General features: G+C 36.2%; 1 protein-coding gene across 3 annotated transcripts in view; it reads left to right on the top strand.

Annotated features, from left to right (window-relative positions):
* Window positions 1-17,673, top strand: part of pip5k1ca (phosphatidylinositol-4-phosphate 5-kinase, type I, gamma a) — a 44,774-nt gene extending 27,101 nt beyond the window's left edge. For all 3 annotated transcript variants that reach the window (XM_048614268.1, XM_048614269.1, XM_048614267.1), the window contains 2 exons: window positions 1,847-1,994; window positions 10,918-17,673. In XM_048614268.1, coding sequence (XP_048470225.1) covers window positions 1,847-1,994; window positions 10,918-10,920 — 151 coding nt within the window. In that variant the 3' untranslated portion in view covers window positions 10,921-17,673. The remainder of the gene's footprint in view (window positions 1-1,846; window positions 1,995-10,917) is intronic.
* The last annotated feature ends 855 nt before the right edge of the window (window positions 17,674-18,528 follow it).

The raw sequence follows: 18,528 nt of genomic DNA, 5'->3' as shown, positions 1-18,528 counted from the left end.
ATCTTATTTGAATGGTGGAGCAGGCTCGATGGGCCAGATAGCCTACTCCTGCTCCTATTTCTTATATTCTTGTGTTCTTATTCAAGTAAGAGTTAGGGATTGAATGCAGATTAATTTCCATGTGGGAAGGGACAGGACTAAGGCAGTCAAGAATGTATTGTGCAGTTCTTGTTTTTTTTCCCTGCAATCTTGCATTACTTCTTTTCCTGGTATTTTGATGATTGTGTATCAGTGCTACTTTCTGCTCTTATCTTGAACTGTAAAAATTCATAAAATTTTCTTCCATTTTCTACCCATCTCTTCTTCATAGGGGCAATCTCCAAAACTTTTTTCCCCTTCCTGGCTTTCTCGGGATAGACTGTCAACTAATATTCATTAAAAGCCATTCTATTTGTTTTCTGAGATCATGAAAACACGTACCTAAATCAGACCATTATTGAGCATCAGTCATTATATCACATATACATTGGGGTAAACAGATCTCAAAATCATAGAAGGATTATAACAAGGCTACTTGGCCCATTCTTACCACACTGGCTTTAGAAAAAAACTCTCTGGGTCTCATTCTTCTTTTCTGGAATTTGCCCCAAAGCTCTGGAAAAATAAAAGCTCTACTATGGCACATGCCTTTTTTCTTAATTTACTCAAGAACTGCTCCCTTTCTGAACCCTGGTCTCGGCATGATAAGCAGGAGCAAAAAAAACACGATACTAATGAGTAAGTCTATTCAAGTACTTGACTTTTATTATTTTGCTTCTGTGCAGTTGATACACTATCCAATTTAAAGTTGTCCTGCCTAATCAAACTTGACTCTTCTTGCTTTTGTGGCTGACCATTTTTACCTGTCTTATTGAAAAAAAATCCACAAAAATCTAATCACTTCAGAATTTTCCAGCATGCCAGTAAGCTTTACTTCTGCAGGGCAAATGGTAACACAATTGTTGGTGAGCCACCAAGCACACTTTAACCATTTGACGTAGTTACACTCAACAATAGAAACAAGAGTTGGCATTTAAAATTTGTGGTTCATTGCACCATCTGTCAGCTTTAATCATTCACATTCTTGTTTATAGTGCACAATGTTAAATTGTTGGCTTTAAAGAGTTTCTTTGAAAGGGTAAATGTTTTTCAGACACTTGTGTAATAATTTGGTTCCATGTTCAAAATTGGTATATTTTGGAAATATTAAGTAGAATTGTGAACATAAATGAAAGCATATTCAGGTTTTAGTGCAGTCGTGCATCTTCTGGAAATGTGGAATTTGTCTGAAGTTTTCAGTGTGATAACATTTCAAATTTTAGAGACAAATTTACTTGAACAAGCTAATTTGACCAAAAAAATCTAAATCCAGAAGTTTAATTTCTCTACCTGTGTAGTTTCTTGACTGTACCACAAGGTAACTGTATGTTCGTAAGATGTCCTTGTGTTAGACCTGGATATGTAGTCGTGTACTCTGTACAAATATTAGCATACTAACCTGTTCACTTATGCCCTGTAATGTATAGAGCAATGCCCCCAGTATATTCCAGTGCACATTGGCATTCTGTCTCCAGCATTTTAACTGTGCATCTGTATTTGCAAATTAGTACATTGCTCCTAGTTGTTTTTGTGTGTCTGTGTGTGTCTGTGCAGAGATATGATCTACGTATCCAAGAGAATCCTTCGAAGTCACTGAGATTACCAGTTGTGTTTCGTGTTCTTCAGAGATTGGTGTTACGCCCAATACTGTTCACTGTTCTTGTAGAACGAATTGAGCATTAAGACATTTAAGTGTAATTCCATGTATGCAAGTGTGTCAGCAGGAGGTCTCTTCTGAACCTTTTAAATGAGAATCTCTACATTTTAGGGAAGTTCCTTCAGCATCTGCACGTACAAGTTCCACTGTTACTTTGGAAGCAGACACTGTGAGTCAAATCTCAGAGGCAGCTAGCCATGCCTCTGAGGAGGCAGAAGATGATGACGATGAGGAGGTTCCAGCAACAGACATGTATTTTGTGAGTATGAAAACCCTCCACCTTGTCACAAAGAACATTTTGGAATGAATGAGGAAGAAACCTCTTCAGACAATGGGATAATGTAGAAAGGAATTTTATGTGAAATTGTTGAACAGATCTCTTACAAGAGGAAGTTTAACATTTTCTCCAAAATTATATGTTTTAAGAATAATGTGCACACAGGGTCATGTTTTTACCTACCTGAAGTATTTTTGCATTTATTAATTCAAAAGTCACAGTATAACTCAGGAAATAACTAAAGCCTGCAAAGTGCAAATGTGTAAGACTTGTCCAGAAAGGCAACTCAGTTAAATTTGTGCCAGGTACTCAATACCTCCAGGCTAAGAATTGATTTGTTCTAGCTTTTCCTTACAATATGATGACATCAGGTGTATTTGAATTAGAGTCACTTTCATTAAACTACACTATGTATGAGAGTTTGCACCAGGTTGATAGACATAACTAATTTCAGTTCACCTTCTGCAGTAGTCGACTCATTGAGAAACTTTTGGGTTGGGTAGGTTAAAGAAAATTTAAACTGATCTGAAAAATTCTATGTTTTAAACTTGACAAAACTGCATGTTTTTGGTATCTGCAGTTATGGAGCAGGTCTGCAGTGAAATTTGCTTTGCTTTTGTATAGGGTTTACATCTTTCATATTCTTTATTCATATCAGAGCTCCTAATCTAGCAGCACAGTGCTGGATAGTTAATGGATAGTTGAGCTGTTGATGAGAAGTATCTGGTATCTAAACATGTTCTAATCAATCTGTTCAGAGACGTTGTTAGGCAACTCTGGAGCAGGTGGGACTAAAATCCAGGCCTCCTCATCAGAGATAGGGATGCTACCACTGGGCCACAACGGCCCTGAGATTTTCGTATTTATTATCTTCCATGTGAGTGCTTAAACCTGTGTATGTCTGATACTAGATGACCAACATTTGACTGTTCTATTTGGAGGGTTAAGTGTAAACCCAAGTCTCTTTGGTTTTGAAATGGTTCCAAGGTGATCTGCTTGGTGGACATTTGAAATAGAGAAAACTCACTTTAATAAACTTAATAATCTAATGCCTAAACTAGGTTGGTATAGGTCTTTGATTGAGAATAACAATTTAGCTCATTAATGGGACCTAGAAAAGTTGATCAGCCATTAGGACTTTTCCTCAATAATTGCTTCATTGTACTAGTTCTGTGAACTTGGGGTCACTTGAGTGAGGTTAGTTATTTGTACAAAACCATTAATTATTTTAATGTCACAAAGCTGATTGTTGGGTGACTACTTCATTGTGGCTTCTTTGTAGGGATCATAATTGAAAATATATTAATTATTTCCTCCTTTCGTCTTCACTGTTTACTGTTTGTCAACAGATGATCTGATTTCTCCAATATCCATAACCTTCTAAAGATCTTGATTCCTCCTCTAATCTTCTTTTAGCCTAGTTTTCCTAAGGAGTGAGCAGGCCCTTCCTGGGACAATTTGGCCAAATCGGCAGTCACTTTTTTTTTTTGTTGAGAAAGTGTAGAAAGGTGTGCTACTCGAATGAAGTGGATTATTCTTTGCTAGATACCATAGTGTCTGGATGACTGTGCCTGCAATTAGCTTAAAGAATTAGAGTTAGGTAAGGATTAATGTTATGATTAGGTATCTAGGATATTTTTACTATGATCTTGCTTTATTTTTTGTTAACATTATCACTTTGCATTTTCTGTTTTGTCTTTGTCTTTCTCACTTACATTGTTTTAATATTTTTCTTTCCACCATCACTTTCGCCTTTCCTGATTTTTGTCATGCTTTTATCACACCATCCAGTTTATGGATGGAAAGTACTGGATTTACTCTCCACAACGCAGTTTTTCCCGAGCTACTTCAATTTCTGATGAGAGTGTAAGTTGGTTCTTATAATTTAAAGATCCTCCTCAATGTTGCTGAATTGATCTTCCATCATCTCTATTTTGTGTTCAACTAAGTGTTCCCAATTTTAGTTTTAACATTGTTATATATCCATTTGTCTGTGAAAAGTTTGAAACTTGTTTTCAGTCCATACAAGTTTGTGATGAAAACAGACCAGAACAAAATCAATGCAGAGAAATTTCCATTCCAGAAAATAGTTGCTATTTCAATACTAAAGTTAGTCTGTCAATAAAGTTAGCTTAGCAAAGTTCTGCCACATATGATCTTGAGATTAAAAGAGAAACAAGATTATTGCCAAAACTATATATTAATACAATAGAGTTTTTTTTTCCCCCATTCACAGCTACGTTTTGTCAGATCAACAGTAGGCCCCAGTAGCTGGTGGGCATTGAAGGGGCTGGGATACGATTGGTAAGGGGGATTTGCTGTTGGGCAATCATTTCCTGATTGGGCATCCCTGCCCCCACCCATTAATCTCTGACTGAAAGAGAAGCTGCCAGGGCTTAATGGGTAACCTTTCTACATTTACAAGTGTCCATCTGCCCCTGAAAAAGCCAGTAGTGACCGAGAGCCCTTTGCGACTTAAATTGGCTACGGATGAAGAGACTGTCCTTGCCACTAATAGAATTCCACAGTGTCAAGGAGGTAATGGGCATTCCAGTATTGTATTTTTTTTCCCGTTTATTTTCCTCCCTGTTACCCTCTCCCGGGCTAAGGGCCCCATTAAATTCCAGCCTCCATTCTTTTGCCTTCCTGCATTTATTTAACATTAAAAATTTATAGCCCGTAGAGTTTGGTGATGTAAAAGCAAGATGTTGTTGAAATAGGATTTCTGATCTGTCCTTAGCTGAAAGATATCATAGTTCTCAATCCAGTATTTCAGCTGGCAGCATTATTTCTGGCAACACATGGGACCACGGTTGTTACTGTTACACTGTCCTCTTTATCAATCCTTATCTGGGTTAGAAATAGAAGAGGTTTATTTTGACAGCAGGTAGCAAATATTTCAGAGTTTGAAGTGATGAGGTAATTTTGTAATCTTACTGGCTAAAATACATAAGTGATTGACAAAATATCCAATATGTTGGCAAAATGGTTAATTGGCTATATTCATATAGCTTGATTAAGAAATTGCCATAAATGATGATAAAGCATAAAATGAAATGTACAAAAGTTTTTTTTTCCCCCTCACGTGTTTGCTGCTTCTACCCTAGAAAGGAGATATCAACATCTTCGGGGTATCATGCTGCAGAGAAAATTCGATTTCACATTTATGTATGGTTGTGACACAAAGCATCATCAGCCCTGTTGGACCACAGTGATTCGGCAGGCTCTTTGACCATAGTTTTCAATTCTGTTCTCATGGAGTGTGTGTCACGTGCACACACATTTTCAACTCCTCTCCACTCCTTCACGCACTCACCTCACTGATTGCATCCATCAGGGGTCACCAGATGGTGACGCAAATCTGAATTATTTTATTCCCTATCTAAATCAAATCTAGGCATGACTACATTAGTGTAGTTCTCCTAGTAGCATTGCTGAGATCAGCTAACCAAACAAAGCCTATAGTTTGAGTCTTCTTGCAAATGAGAAATTTGATAAATTTATTTGTCTTTTCTAGGCAACAATTTATAAAGGAATTATATAGTTTGCAAATGAGAAAGAAGTTCTGTATAGTGAAGATTTAACTGTCTTTTGAGAGTTTCAATTGTATCTGTTAACAAGCAGTTCCCTCATGCAAGTAATTTCCTTTTCAAGGAATAATTTCTAGTTGTTGATGTTGATTTCCATTGAGGTAATATTAGTAGACTCATTTTTAACTGCTTCCATTTTTGGTGCCTTGATTGGAAAAAATAGCATATTAGTTTCAACTTGGACATAAGCTACACTTAGTATTCATGGTTTTGTACCATTTTATTACAACTGTCAAAACAAGACAGAATACAAATTGTTTTCTTTTTCTTAAGACAATTCTATGCTTGCTGGAATTCAGTATTTTGTGGGGATAATATGCCAACCACTACACCATGAAACGGTTTCATTGCTATCAGCAGTGCTGCTGACATGTTCTATTTTATTCTTCTTGTATTCATACTCTAGATATATATGTAACATATGGCCTGTTTTTCACCAGTTACTGCCTTTCGCCTTTCTTCCTTTTTTTGCTTTCCATTATTTCTGTTCTTCTTGTGTCTTCTTGATTCCGCCTATTCAGTGTGCAGAAGAGAGGGTCTGGATTTACTCTCCTCTTCACTATGGCTCTCACGTACGTTCAGTTTCAGACGGAGAAAGTGAAACTGTAAGTGTAATGTGCTGTTTGCTTCAAAACAACGTGCATTAAGATTAGGTACCTAAGCAAATGTGGTGATATGTAGAATTAGTACTGAGTCGAATTTAAACTGCAAATAATTTATCTAATCTATTTATTCATTAGATTATTCTTTTACCTTTCCTGATATATAAACTAATACTTATTGAGTGAACAACACTCGTGTGATACATGCTTTGCTTTGAAATAACTCTTGTACCTCCATCAGTGTTCGTCAAATGTCCATTTTTATCTAGATAAAGTATATAAATGGTACATTTGGTATACAATGAACATTCAACTCAGCACTAATGCAGGTGCATGGCTTTGGGTATGATGAAATTGAAAGGTATTTTAATAATGGTATTTTACTATGCCATTATTATTAGATTTATAATGTAAATTATACAAAGACTTGGTGATCTCATTTTTTTTACCACTTACATCAAAAATGCTTCCTACTCAAGTATCTAATTGAAAATATTAATCTTCTGAAACTATTGTAGTTTTTGGAATTTCCCAATCAAAAAGATGCCACCATATTTTATTTAGTAGTACACCACCATGTTATTTTCTGTTGTAAGATCAGACCGGTGATTCTAGTATTTAATTGGGACATTGTCATTGACTAGGTTTATTCTGAAAATCTTTTATCCCATGAGGCTTAGGTATCTGCAGTAGCTGTGTTATCCCCTTCTTGTATACATTGTCAGCATCCTCTGGAAAACAGATTGGACAGTAGTAATCAGCAGCAAAGACTTCAACCAAGAAATTAAAAATTTTTAGGAACCATAAGGTGTTCTCTCCTTCCCCTGTCCTCCCCCTGAAAAACATCCTTTTTCATGAATCAATCTCCATAGCTTTTCTTATGGCGTGCCTTTATTGCTCGTCTTCTCACCAGAGCTGCATTTAATTGTTCGCCTAATCCATTTACGCCATCTACATCAATTGAACTACTTCTGGGTAAAAATTCATTTTTATTTTCCTAATGTCTATCTTGATCTGGTGTTTAAACCCTTAACAATCGTGAGCAATTTATCTAGATCAATCTTGTCATACGTTTTCAAAATGCATTTCAGACACCCTGAAATCTCATCTTTTTCCAGAAAACAAACGCCACATTCTTAACTGAATACAATATGTTCTAACTTTTTAACGTCACTTTCTCCCTGCCTTGGATCACAAACCCTCATTTTCTAGCCAAAATGTATAGGTAGTTCACCCTGTGATTTCCAATTCTCACTAGTGCTAACTATGTAAGATGTGCATTTATGACTGGATCTTTTACCCTTGTTATGACCACACAAATGTTTGTGGTAGAAAATTTGAGATCATGCAGCTTTGAATTACCTACTGCATGCTTTGTAGTAATTAGTAAAGCAAATATTTGGTAGCCTGATCAGAAATATGGAATGTACCTTGGGGATATTGTTACAAACTTATTTTAGTATTCTCTGAAACAATATGGTCACAGGTTCTTGGGTTTCACTGGAACCCTTATTCTCGTTGGGTAAATTAACAAAAATCTATAAAATGAAACATCTACAAATTGTCCTTTTACAAATTTTTAACAAACAAGCGTTTTCAACTTCTGCCAAATATGCAAATTAATGTTTTGGCAGTTTGAATTATTTTAAAGTTGGTTGTTTGTGAAATTTTATTGTTTTATAGTTAAAAATGTGTATGGCTGTGGGCTTTCTACCGTTAGATCAACTCTTCCTCTCTGTAAACTTATATCATGACTAATTTTTGTCCATTTCCTTTGTGGAACATGAAAAATATGTAAACCAAATTTAAGCTATAGAAAGACATATTGACATCAACATGTTTGCAGAGAATTTTTTTTGAGATGCCTTCCACTGCCTATTGACTAGCTGTATTTGAAAAATTTTCATGTATATGTTGGTGAAGTTACCATTCTCTGGTCACGAATACAACAGAATTGGATGATCTCTAACCAAATGATCAGCTTTCAAAACCAGATCATTATTGCTGAGATTTGGGAGAGTGTGCACACTACAATGAATAAAATACCTCTGGGATATGATCTAGTCAAGCTGACGCGAATGAACTTTTGCTTTGTCTGTTCTTGCATAGAGGTTATATGCATGGATTTTAGATAGTTTTGATCCTAGTTAATGTAAACTCCCACATTGACCAAGTTTTCATTGCTAACAAATGTTCATTAGAAGTGGCACAGGGAGTTGCAGGAGAGGGACTTTTTTTTGATATGAAAGCTGAGGTGCATTATTGAAAAAGCATAGAGGAACTTCTACTCTCCACCTAACCTATGCTGTTCCTGACCTTGTATTCAATGGGACAGAGTTTAGAATTATTTTGCACCTAGTTGTTTTGCACCTCCTTGGATATGTTTTATGTTGCAATGTGCAACTGAAGGGGATTGTGTTTTCCAACACTGGAATTCCTCATGTTAATAACATTTTTTTGTAAATGAAGCTTTTATTTTGCTCATTCTCTTTATAAAATGGCTATAGCTGTAAATAATCCAAGTACTTTCAAAATAAATAAATAAAAATGTGTTGTTACATTTTGTTTTGATAAACAGATCTGCTGTCAAACTTTTTTATCTAGCAATCATCAGGACAAATGTAAGACTACCGTACTTCAAAGGAAGCAACAGTTTATACTGCATACAAAAAATAAGGGTGCTGATTACTTGGCAAATTGGCCAATCAGTATGCTTTTTGCAGAATAAATTGTAATTCCCTTTGAAATTTAGTATCTTTTGCACCTGCTTTGATGAGTGCGAGATGGAAAATTTCAAAAGAATTTTTTATTTGCAGCAATATTCAAATTCTGCATTACCAAGAGATTATTTTTCATTTTTAAACCCACAAACAGTACTAGTTTTTATGTTATGGTGTACAAGTAATCCACCAAGAATAGTCCTGGTTTCTTGTGGGGATTTGTGGAGTAAGCTGAACATCATAGCATTTTTGCCCTGAGCCAGTGTTGTGGATGATGTGACATGAGACATTGGCTGTCTTTTGGACAGTGATACAACTGTTTTTAGAGCTGTTTTCATACTAGGTGCCAAAGATTTAAATTTTAAAGTGTTGTTGTCACAATAGATATTGATATTTCTAATCAACCTATTTTGACATCCATTTTGGTAGGAATAACAACAAAATGATCTATTATTTAAATGGTGAAAAATTGCAGCATGCTGCTGTGCAGAGGGACCTGGGTGTCCTTGTGCATGAATTGCAAAAAGTTGGTTTGCAGGCGCAGCAGGTAGTTAAGGAAACAAATGGAATATTGTCTTTGACTGCTAGTGGGGATAAGAGTTCAAAAATAAGGAGGTAATGCTGCAGCCAGATAGGGTGCTGGTGAGGCCACACTTTGAGCAGTGTGTACAGTTTTGGTCTTCTTACTTGAGAAATGATGCACTGGCACTGGAGGGAGTGCAGAGGAGGTTCACTAGGTTTGTTCCAGAACTGAGAGGGTTGGCTTATGAGGAGAGATTGAGTAGACTGGGACTGTACTCATTGGCCTTTAAAAGAATGAGGGTGGATCTTATAGAAACATATAAAATTATGAAGGGAGTAGATAAGTTAGAAACATGGAGGCTATTTCCACTGGCAAGTGAAACCAGAACTAGGGGGCATAGCCTCAAAATAAAGAGGAGCAGATTTAGGACTGAGCTGAGAAGGAACTTCTCCACCCAAAGGGTTGTGAATCTGCCTAGTGAAGCTGTTGAGACTACCTCATTGAATGTTTTTAAGGCAGGGATAGATTTTTGAACAGTAAAGGAATTAAGGGTTCTGGTGAGCAGGCGGATAAGTGGACCTGAGTCCGTGAAAAGATCAGCTATGATCTTATTGAATGGCAGAGCAGGCTCTGGGCCAGATGCCGCCTACTCCTATTTTGTATGTTGACACACATTAGAGCAGATGGGACTTGAACCTGGGCATCCTTTCATGGCTGGTGACATTACAACTGAACAACAAGTGCCTTAAAAGATATTTTCTGATGAACCTGTTCAGAGATGTTATTGCACACCTCTGGAGCCAACTGGAACTTGAACCCAGACTTCCTGGACCAGAGGTAGGGAAATGACCACTGTGCCACAAGAGTTCAGGTTTCTACTGTACCTGGTATTCCCAGGTGGTCTGCCATACAACTTTACATGTCAGTGGATGGCTTCAATCAGTCACATCTCTGGGTTATAGACCTCACACATACCTGCTGCACCTCTCAGGTGGTAGGCATCAGCACTTCAGTAAATGGTTGCATTGATTTCATTTTCTTAAGTAGTTACACCAAAATTGACGTTTGTTTGTTTGTTTGTTTGGCTTAAATAATTGCATGAAGGTAGTCCTACATTCAGTCCTTTATCAATGCTGCATTAGCTGACTCCAACTTAGATAGAGGTGGAGGTGCTGCATTTGACAATGGTGCCCTTTAGCTGAGAAAGGAAAAAAAAAATCATTCAGTTTGTGATTGCCTTTAAAACACCTGTGGTTATCTAGACAGAATCATTTCAGTTACATAATTGTCGTCCATAATTGTCTAGTCTGCTGGCACTTGCCAATTACACTGATGTGTCGAATAGAAATTGAGGTCTGCAAGTACTTACAGAATCAAGAACCAGCACCTCAGAATACGATTGTTCTTACTGATATTGGTATTTTTACTAAAGTTGATCATTTTGTAACACTGTGTTTTGTTTCTCATCAGTAAAACTTACCCGATCATTTTTGAAGAATGAAGAGGAAAGTTCTTCCAGAAGAACAATGTATTTTGGTCTGAAGCTGCCTCACTCCATTGAATCAGAGTGATATCATATTATCACTCAGGCTGGGCCCTATGTGTTCCACTATGTAGTATGTGAAACTTGGGCAAAGAAAACATCTGGAACAGAATTCATGTTGGGGAGTTGGAACCAAGACACTTTGTTGGGAATGGGAGTGGTGGGGCAGCAGGTGAACTTGTTTGTTAGTGTTAACAAAATTTCTGCACAACTCTGCTCATGCAGCAACTATATCATGTGATTTTATGTGGTCAATACTTGTCAGTGACAAATCACTGCTAAATAATCTGCGTCCAGCCGAAACCTGTTCAGTTAGATTCTGTCTTCTCAAACAGATTGCAGAGTGCCATGATCAACCTCTGTGAATGTGCATTTTTTTTTCTGTTTATCCAAAGTTCGTGCAGCTTTAGACAATGTGATTCCAGTTGTGTAAATCATGTGCGAGCGATCAAGCTCTTCATTTTGTGCTGAGCTTAATTTTGCTTTAGTATTAGTCAACATTAATTTGTTTGTGAATATAAGTAGAAAGCTGAGTTATACTGAAGCACTGAAAGCTATAAACCAGGAAGCACAATTCAAAAATGAACATGCCTCAGATGGCGGAAGTGCATTTTCCAGAATTGAATATGCAGTTGTCAGACATTTTATTTATTTTTTATGGGAAGAAAAGTGTAGAAAGCAGAGCAGTTTTGTGACAGGCAATCAATCAGAAACCTTGATTGCATACATATATATGAAAAGCCTTCCAAAGCTGCAAGTCTTTTTGCGACTTTAGTTTTTATTGTGTGTCTCAATCGGGTTGAGAAATATTTAATGGGATAAAGCATTTTCCTAAATCTGAATCCCAGGTTTAAAATCAAGTATGTCACAAGTCAGGTCCAACACAAACTGTATGCAATGTCAAGCTTTCTGTATGTTGCCAATTAAGGACGAGGTACTGTACTAAGTCTAAGTACAGCATGGGTCAAATGCATATAAAATGTTTCCTTCATATTATCCCAACAATGTATCTCAGCCCCAGCATTTGAAAAGCACTTCCTTTGCTTCTGTGACACATCGTGTTTCTGAAGTGCATGTGTTTTCTGAACAGACCATACTATTCTAGACATGTCAGCTGCAATACAGAATTGCAGATGTGTATAAAAACTTAATGTTTTGAATTTTGTATATCTAAATCTTTTAAATTGTTGCAACCCAAATTGAACCTGTGTAGTGTATGAAAATATCCAAAATATGTATGATAAATTATCTTACAACTATGAACATTACACTTGGGTAACTATGAAATGAACTATCATAAGAGGTTTGACAAACTCGAATGTTCCATTTCCGTTAAAGCAATTGTGTCAAGGATATTCTATTCCTAATCCAGATTACAAATGAATGGAAATGAGTAAAGTGAGTTGTTCTTCCCAAATTATTCATTAGAAAGAACCTACTGTTGTCCCCCTCCAGTCCATTCTCATAACTCAGCTGTTTTAATTTAGGATGTCAAAACTGCAGCCCCATTAGACCAGGTAATTAGGCACTTCATACACAGGCAACTTAGTCCAATTTGTGAATAGATCTTTTACTCACTAGTTTGTGCTGTGTGAAGTTTCTGTTCTTACAATTTACAAATTCTAAAGAAGAGCCTAAAAGTAGGTTTAAGCTCTGTAGATGGTCCTGACATTTTAAGTGCACAATTTTACAAGTTTTAAACTTGTAAAATTTTTGTAATCAACCTAATTGGTTCCTGATCACCAGTATGTATCAGGTGTAAAGTGTCTGCTGTGCCCAATGTTAATTATTGTTTTCCTTTACTTAGAAATCAAAAACTGAGAAATATCATTATTCGATAGTCACTCAGGTTGGACATATGTTTGTATGGAGATAAGAGGCATGAGCTCAAATGAAATAAAAATCCAAGAACTCTTGATATTCTGACACTAGAACAGTGACTATGCTTCAGAGTGCCACATTGACTGTAAAATGCTTTGGGACTTCCTAAGGTCATGAAAAACATCATATAGATACAAGTTGCTTCTAAACCAAAACAGCAAAGCCTGTTTTAGTTTTTAACAGATGCTTGAACCGGTTCTGTTAAATAACTAACTAAAAAATCACTTTTTAAAAAATGTATACTGCCAATTCTGTTGACATTATTTCCATCCTTTTTTTTGTGCTGATTGCCGATACCAACTACCAACATTTTCTGTGCTGTCAATTGAGTGCAGATCACGTTGAAGGACTAGCAATGATATTTATTGAAATACTAACTGCATGAAGTATAAGACTTCAGACGTGACCAAGTTTTAGCGAATAGTTGTTTTACCATTTGTAAGACTCCAGCTGAACCATATTATGATTGAATAGTAGTTCTCAGACACATTCCTTAAATATTTTCAAAACTAAACTTAAAGCAAAAGATTAGTTACTTGCATAGGTGTTGCAAGTTTAATTGAAAATATTTCTTCCACTGTGTATCCCTTCTGACTACAGTTGCCACTGTTTGAGTACTAGTACCATAAATTGATTTAAAATTCAGATATGGTTTACATTGCTGAAAAATTTCTCTTATAAACTTTTCTGGTGCTAACCTCTGTCAGATTTATGTGGGGATTTCTAGTATTGGGTCATTGCTTTCTCCAGTTGTGAATTCTGACTGGCAGTGCGTTGAATTTGGAGAGGCTTGATTTTGAAGGCTTGAGTGTATTGATGTCCTGACACATCATTCAGAGACTGGGAATTAAAAAAAGATTTATTTCCCCAGATATTTAAGGACATGTACTGATGCAGTTTACTCTGTTCACTAGTATTTGATGTTTAATTTAAATATGTTGTTACCTTTTTAGATGTTAAGGTAATCAGACCTGTTGATTGGTTAATTTCGGTAAAAGCAAAAGGAGAATGAGTTGGAAGGAGTCGGTCCCCATGATCTGATATAAGCCTTGAATTGTGAACTCAGAATAAACAGTAATCCAATGCTTAAAATTTGCTAACACAGTGTACAAACTGTTAAGACATTGGAAATTGGATCTCCAGAACAGCCAATCTAAACCCAGTGATAGGAAGGCAGATTTACATTTAAAGCTTTGCATTTATTTGAATTGTGTCCTTCCGTCTTATTTTGGAATGATTAGGAGACTAAATTAGTTTTCATGTGTGTTTCCTCAGCCCATGTACCTATTGAAAAGGTAACTTATTTGAAAAAAGCTGTTATATATATAACGGATTTGCAGAACTATCTCTGTTTTCTAACTGACCCTGGCTTCTTCAGACATAAACTTACTCCAGATTAAAATTATCTCCTAACACTGCTTCCCTCCCTAGATCAATGCCAATCTACTGTTGGTCTATTTTGGGTTGTAATTAAGAGATGGAACTGTTTATCTATTCGAACTTGCAGCCCCCCACCCCTAACACACGTACACATTCAAAAACAGCGTAAATTATGTAAGTGTCCCTCTGCAAAGAAGTTTAATTGGTGATCTTATTTTACTGAAGGCCATTGTGCTGACAAAGTAGTAGAGATATCTCTCAATCATGCAATATCTTCTACTTAATGCTTTACACAATGAAAATTGTTTTAATTTTGTCCACACTCACTGACCACATTGCTTCTACAAATCATGCAGTGTCTGGCTGTCACAATCTATTTAAATTGCAACTTGTGACTTTGTTTCATTACCAGTTGGCTCTTGCACCATATATTTATTTTCAAAATTGTTTTTGCACCCCACCTGCATTGATGGAAAGAGCAGTGTGGCTCTTAAGCTGTGGAAGAGTTTTGACCGCAAGCAATTCAGTGAAAGGAGCATTCTGTTCATTTGAAAAAGTGAAATTAAACAAATTATGAAGGATTGCTTATTTTAAACATTTTCAACCTTTTTAAATGGCATGATAGCTAGATAGGAGAGTGTCCTTTTTTTTTAAAAAGAAACACAGTTTAACATTATCACTGTTAAGGTTGTTCTCTTCATTCTTGACTCACATATATAGTTGAATTCTTTTCACATCACATTTGTACTCCGGCTAACCGTAAGGTAGCTGTTAGGCAGCTACAGTGTCCTTGGTGCATTTTAATTACAGAAGTAAATGATCAGTTAGGATTCTCTTTCTCAAATACTGTACAGTGCTTCATGCTGGAAAATGTCTCTGGACGTAATTTGCCTTGGCTATCTTGTCCCTTGCATTTTGCTGTTTTCTGTCACCCAAATTTGAATTCACATGATTAATGGCCACTAAAGCGCACGATGTTTAGGCCGAGTTATTCTGATGTAATCATGTATCCCATTTGGTGCTTTGGGAGCGTGATGTCAAAGGGAGGAGAATTGAAATAATAGGGTAAGAAATCACACTTAGTACGAAAGACCTTGTTCAGAATTTTGTTGTCTAGTGTTTGGAAAGCAGTAGTGAGTTCAAGTACTCCAATTGAAGGGCCTTCCCTTTAAAAATTCTATACATTGTATAGCTAAGCTTCCACAATATTTGCTATCAACTTTCCTAATATCAATAAACTTCACTAATATTAAGTTTCCAAATGGAATGATGAAATTACAGTCAATTGTTACTTTCTCCTTTTTTTTCAAGCACAGTTGATTCAAGTATGACACAGTATTAACATTTTGGCATTTGATGCTAAAAATGCAAGGAGGGATGTGCTTACGAGATTAAGCTGCTTTTTGAGAATTGGTGGAGGTGCTGCTCAGTTCCTACATTATTTGTTATTTCAGATTCTCAGCATTTCCATCTTTACTTAATCTACTGGTAACTGGAGTGAAAATTCAGATGAGTTTTGTCTTAGAATAATTCATCTCCATTGATGCAGGTAGCTATCACATTCATCAATCATTAGGATTGATGGTAGTGTCCTATGGTTCAGTACTAAAATATTGACAGCTGTAAAATCCCTATAAAACAGAGCTTGAATAATTTTTACAGTTAATTAGCGATAGAGGTGAAAATACACTTCCCAATAAATTGTGTTAATTAAATTTTCCCATCTTGGCTGGCAATTTATTGCAGACGTTAAAGTATTGGTATTATTACCATTTTCTCATGTTTTTGTATCCATGCAGGTTTTCCTGCTCATATTGCTAGGGAAAAGTAACAATAATTGTTGCACAGTAGACCGTACACTTTAGCATTTTTAAAAAAATATTCATGGTTCGTTCACTATAGTTTTAAAATGCACTTTTTTATGTCATTGAATGTCACCACCTACTTAATAATCAGGAACAGAAAATAGCTAATGTGAAACAAGTTGTTAATGAATATTTTAAAAGAATTTAATGTCCTGGCTTGAAATGTGAGAGAATGGTTTTTTTGCTGTGAAAAGTATATTTTGAACATGAATTTTCCCACTTTACAATAAACTAACTTCATTTAATGTTGTTTGTGGGAGCTTGCTGTGCTCTAAATAGCTTCACATTTACCCACAACTGTCACTACATATTAAGATAATTCTACGTGCTGCACTTTGGGAGTTTTGAGCTGTGATACAGTGCTAGACAAATGCAAATCTTTCCGTCTGTTCTTTTGGAATTTTCATTTTAAAAACAAAAGTACAAATGGTCAAAATTTTAAAAGGTCTGAAAAGCCTTGTTAATCATCAGTTATTGAGAAGACAATGTATTTGAAAATTTTCATTTGAAATCTTTCACTGGTTCTAATTGAGACACCCTTCCTGAAATAGCATCTAGTTTTTCATTGTTTTAAATGTTAAGGAGCTGCTGTGACTTCTGTTTAGTGGATCTTTTCAAAGTACTTGATTGCACAGGAGACTAATCGTTTTCAGCACATCATACAAATATTCTACCTCCAAAAGGTAAAGTCATTAGAGAGAGATGGCTAGTGGTAGTTTAACCTGGGGGTCACCACACCGCAGGTAAGGGGAAAGGTAGAGAAGAAGAATCCTTCATGGTAACCTCAGCCAGTGCAGGAATTGAACCCATGCTGTTGGCATCACCTGCATTGCAAACCCACCCATTCAGCTAATTGACGAGTGACTGTAAACATGTAGATTGTCGACAAGAGGTTATTAGTAACAAAGGGTGTGGTTTTTGTGAATGACAGTACTGTTCTTGAGAGAGAATAGGTGAAAGACAAAACATTAAAAATTTCATTTTCTCAGTAGTCCATTTTTTTTCTATTTTTTTGGTTTGGTTTTAATACATGCCCTTTGCACAGTTTTAAAGCATAGACAATGGATTTATCTCCTTAGATGTTTATATTTAACATTAAAGTCAATGTGCAAATCATTGTTTTATTTTGCTGAAATTCAAATGATGACTATGGTTTCTGTTGAATAATGCATGAAGAAAATATTTAAGTGTTTTTATCTTTCAAAGATATGTTACTACAAGCACATAGGTTGAGTAAATAGATAACTTAAGTTAAGAAATATTACGTGGGTAGTGTTCAGTTAATTTTTTTTAAGATGCAATTTAGAATTGCAGGTATCTGTATTTTTGTTTGACGTATAATTCTTGGATGGAATGTTTTGATGAAAGCAGAGTCTTGTATTTTCCAAAATTGCTGAATAATCAAGCAGAACTCCATCTTGATTGCACTCTGGTAATGTTTATGTAGATAAGTGAAGGTCTTTCTACTTCTTCCAAATCTGCTTTATCTGTGGTTGTAGACTTGCTCGCTGAGCCAGTGTGTTTGATTGTAGACATTTTGTCACCCTGCTAGGTAACATCGTCAGCGCGCCTCTGGTGAAGTACTGGTGTTCTGTCCCGCTTGTTATTTATATGCCTTGGTTTGCTGGGGTGGTTGGCATCACTTCCGGCTCTGTTTTTCTGAAAGTGATGCCAACCACCCCAGCAAACTGAGGCATATAACTGAAAAACAGAACTGATGTGATGCCAACAGCCCCAGCAAACCAAGGCATATAAATAACAAGTGGGACACAACACCAGTACTTCACCGGAGGCGCACTGACAATGTTACCTAGCAGGGTGTCGAATTTCTACAATCAAACCCACTGGCTCGGTGAGCTAGTCTACAACCTCATCCACAACCTGAGCTATAGATCTTCTCAAATACTGTTTTATCTGTCTTATATTCAGTTTGCAGTTTGTGCTTGCCACTAACTTCATACATGTTTGCATACATGCCATTGCCCACTTCAAATTGCCCAAATTTTACCTTGGTGTTGCTAGTGTTTTCACAGTATCAGCATACCAGGAGATGTTGACATTAATATAGCACAATAGATAATATTGTATGGTTCAGTAGCTATAACCAAGCTGATTCAAGTTAGCCATAACGGAGGTTATTCATAAAACTTTAGCCTTTTTTACTTATTATCATAAGTACGGATTTGTTTGAGCCCACAGGCCTTAGATTGACCTCACAACAAATCCACTTCTCCATCGTTCTTTGCTCAGTTGGTTTGGAGAAAATAATTAGAGATACAGATTAAACGCTTCCAAATGTTTCCTCATCAATAAGGCTAAGAAAAATTGCTTGTCATTCTGGCTTACTTAGCTTCATTGTTTATCTACTGAATTATCAGCACATAACAATGTCACTAGGCTTTTAGTGATTCT

This window comes from Rhincodon typus, chromosome 29, assembly GCF_021869965.1.
Source record: "Rhincodon typus isolate 14 chromosome 29, sRhiTyp1.1, whole genome shotgun sequence".
In the NCBI taxonomy this organism is placed as follows: Eukaryota; Metazoa; Chordata; class Chondrichthyes; order Orectolobiformes; family Rhincodontidae; genus Rhincodon; species Rhincodon typus.
The sequence above is the reverse complement of the archived record's forward strand: the minus strand, read 5'-3'. Positions and strand labels throughout refer to the sequence as shown.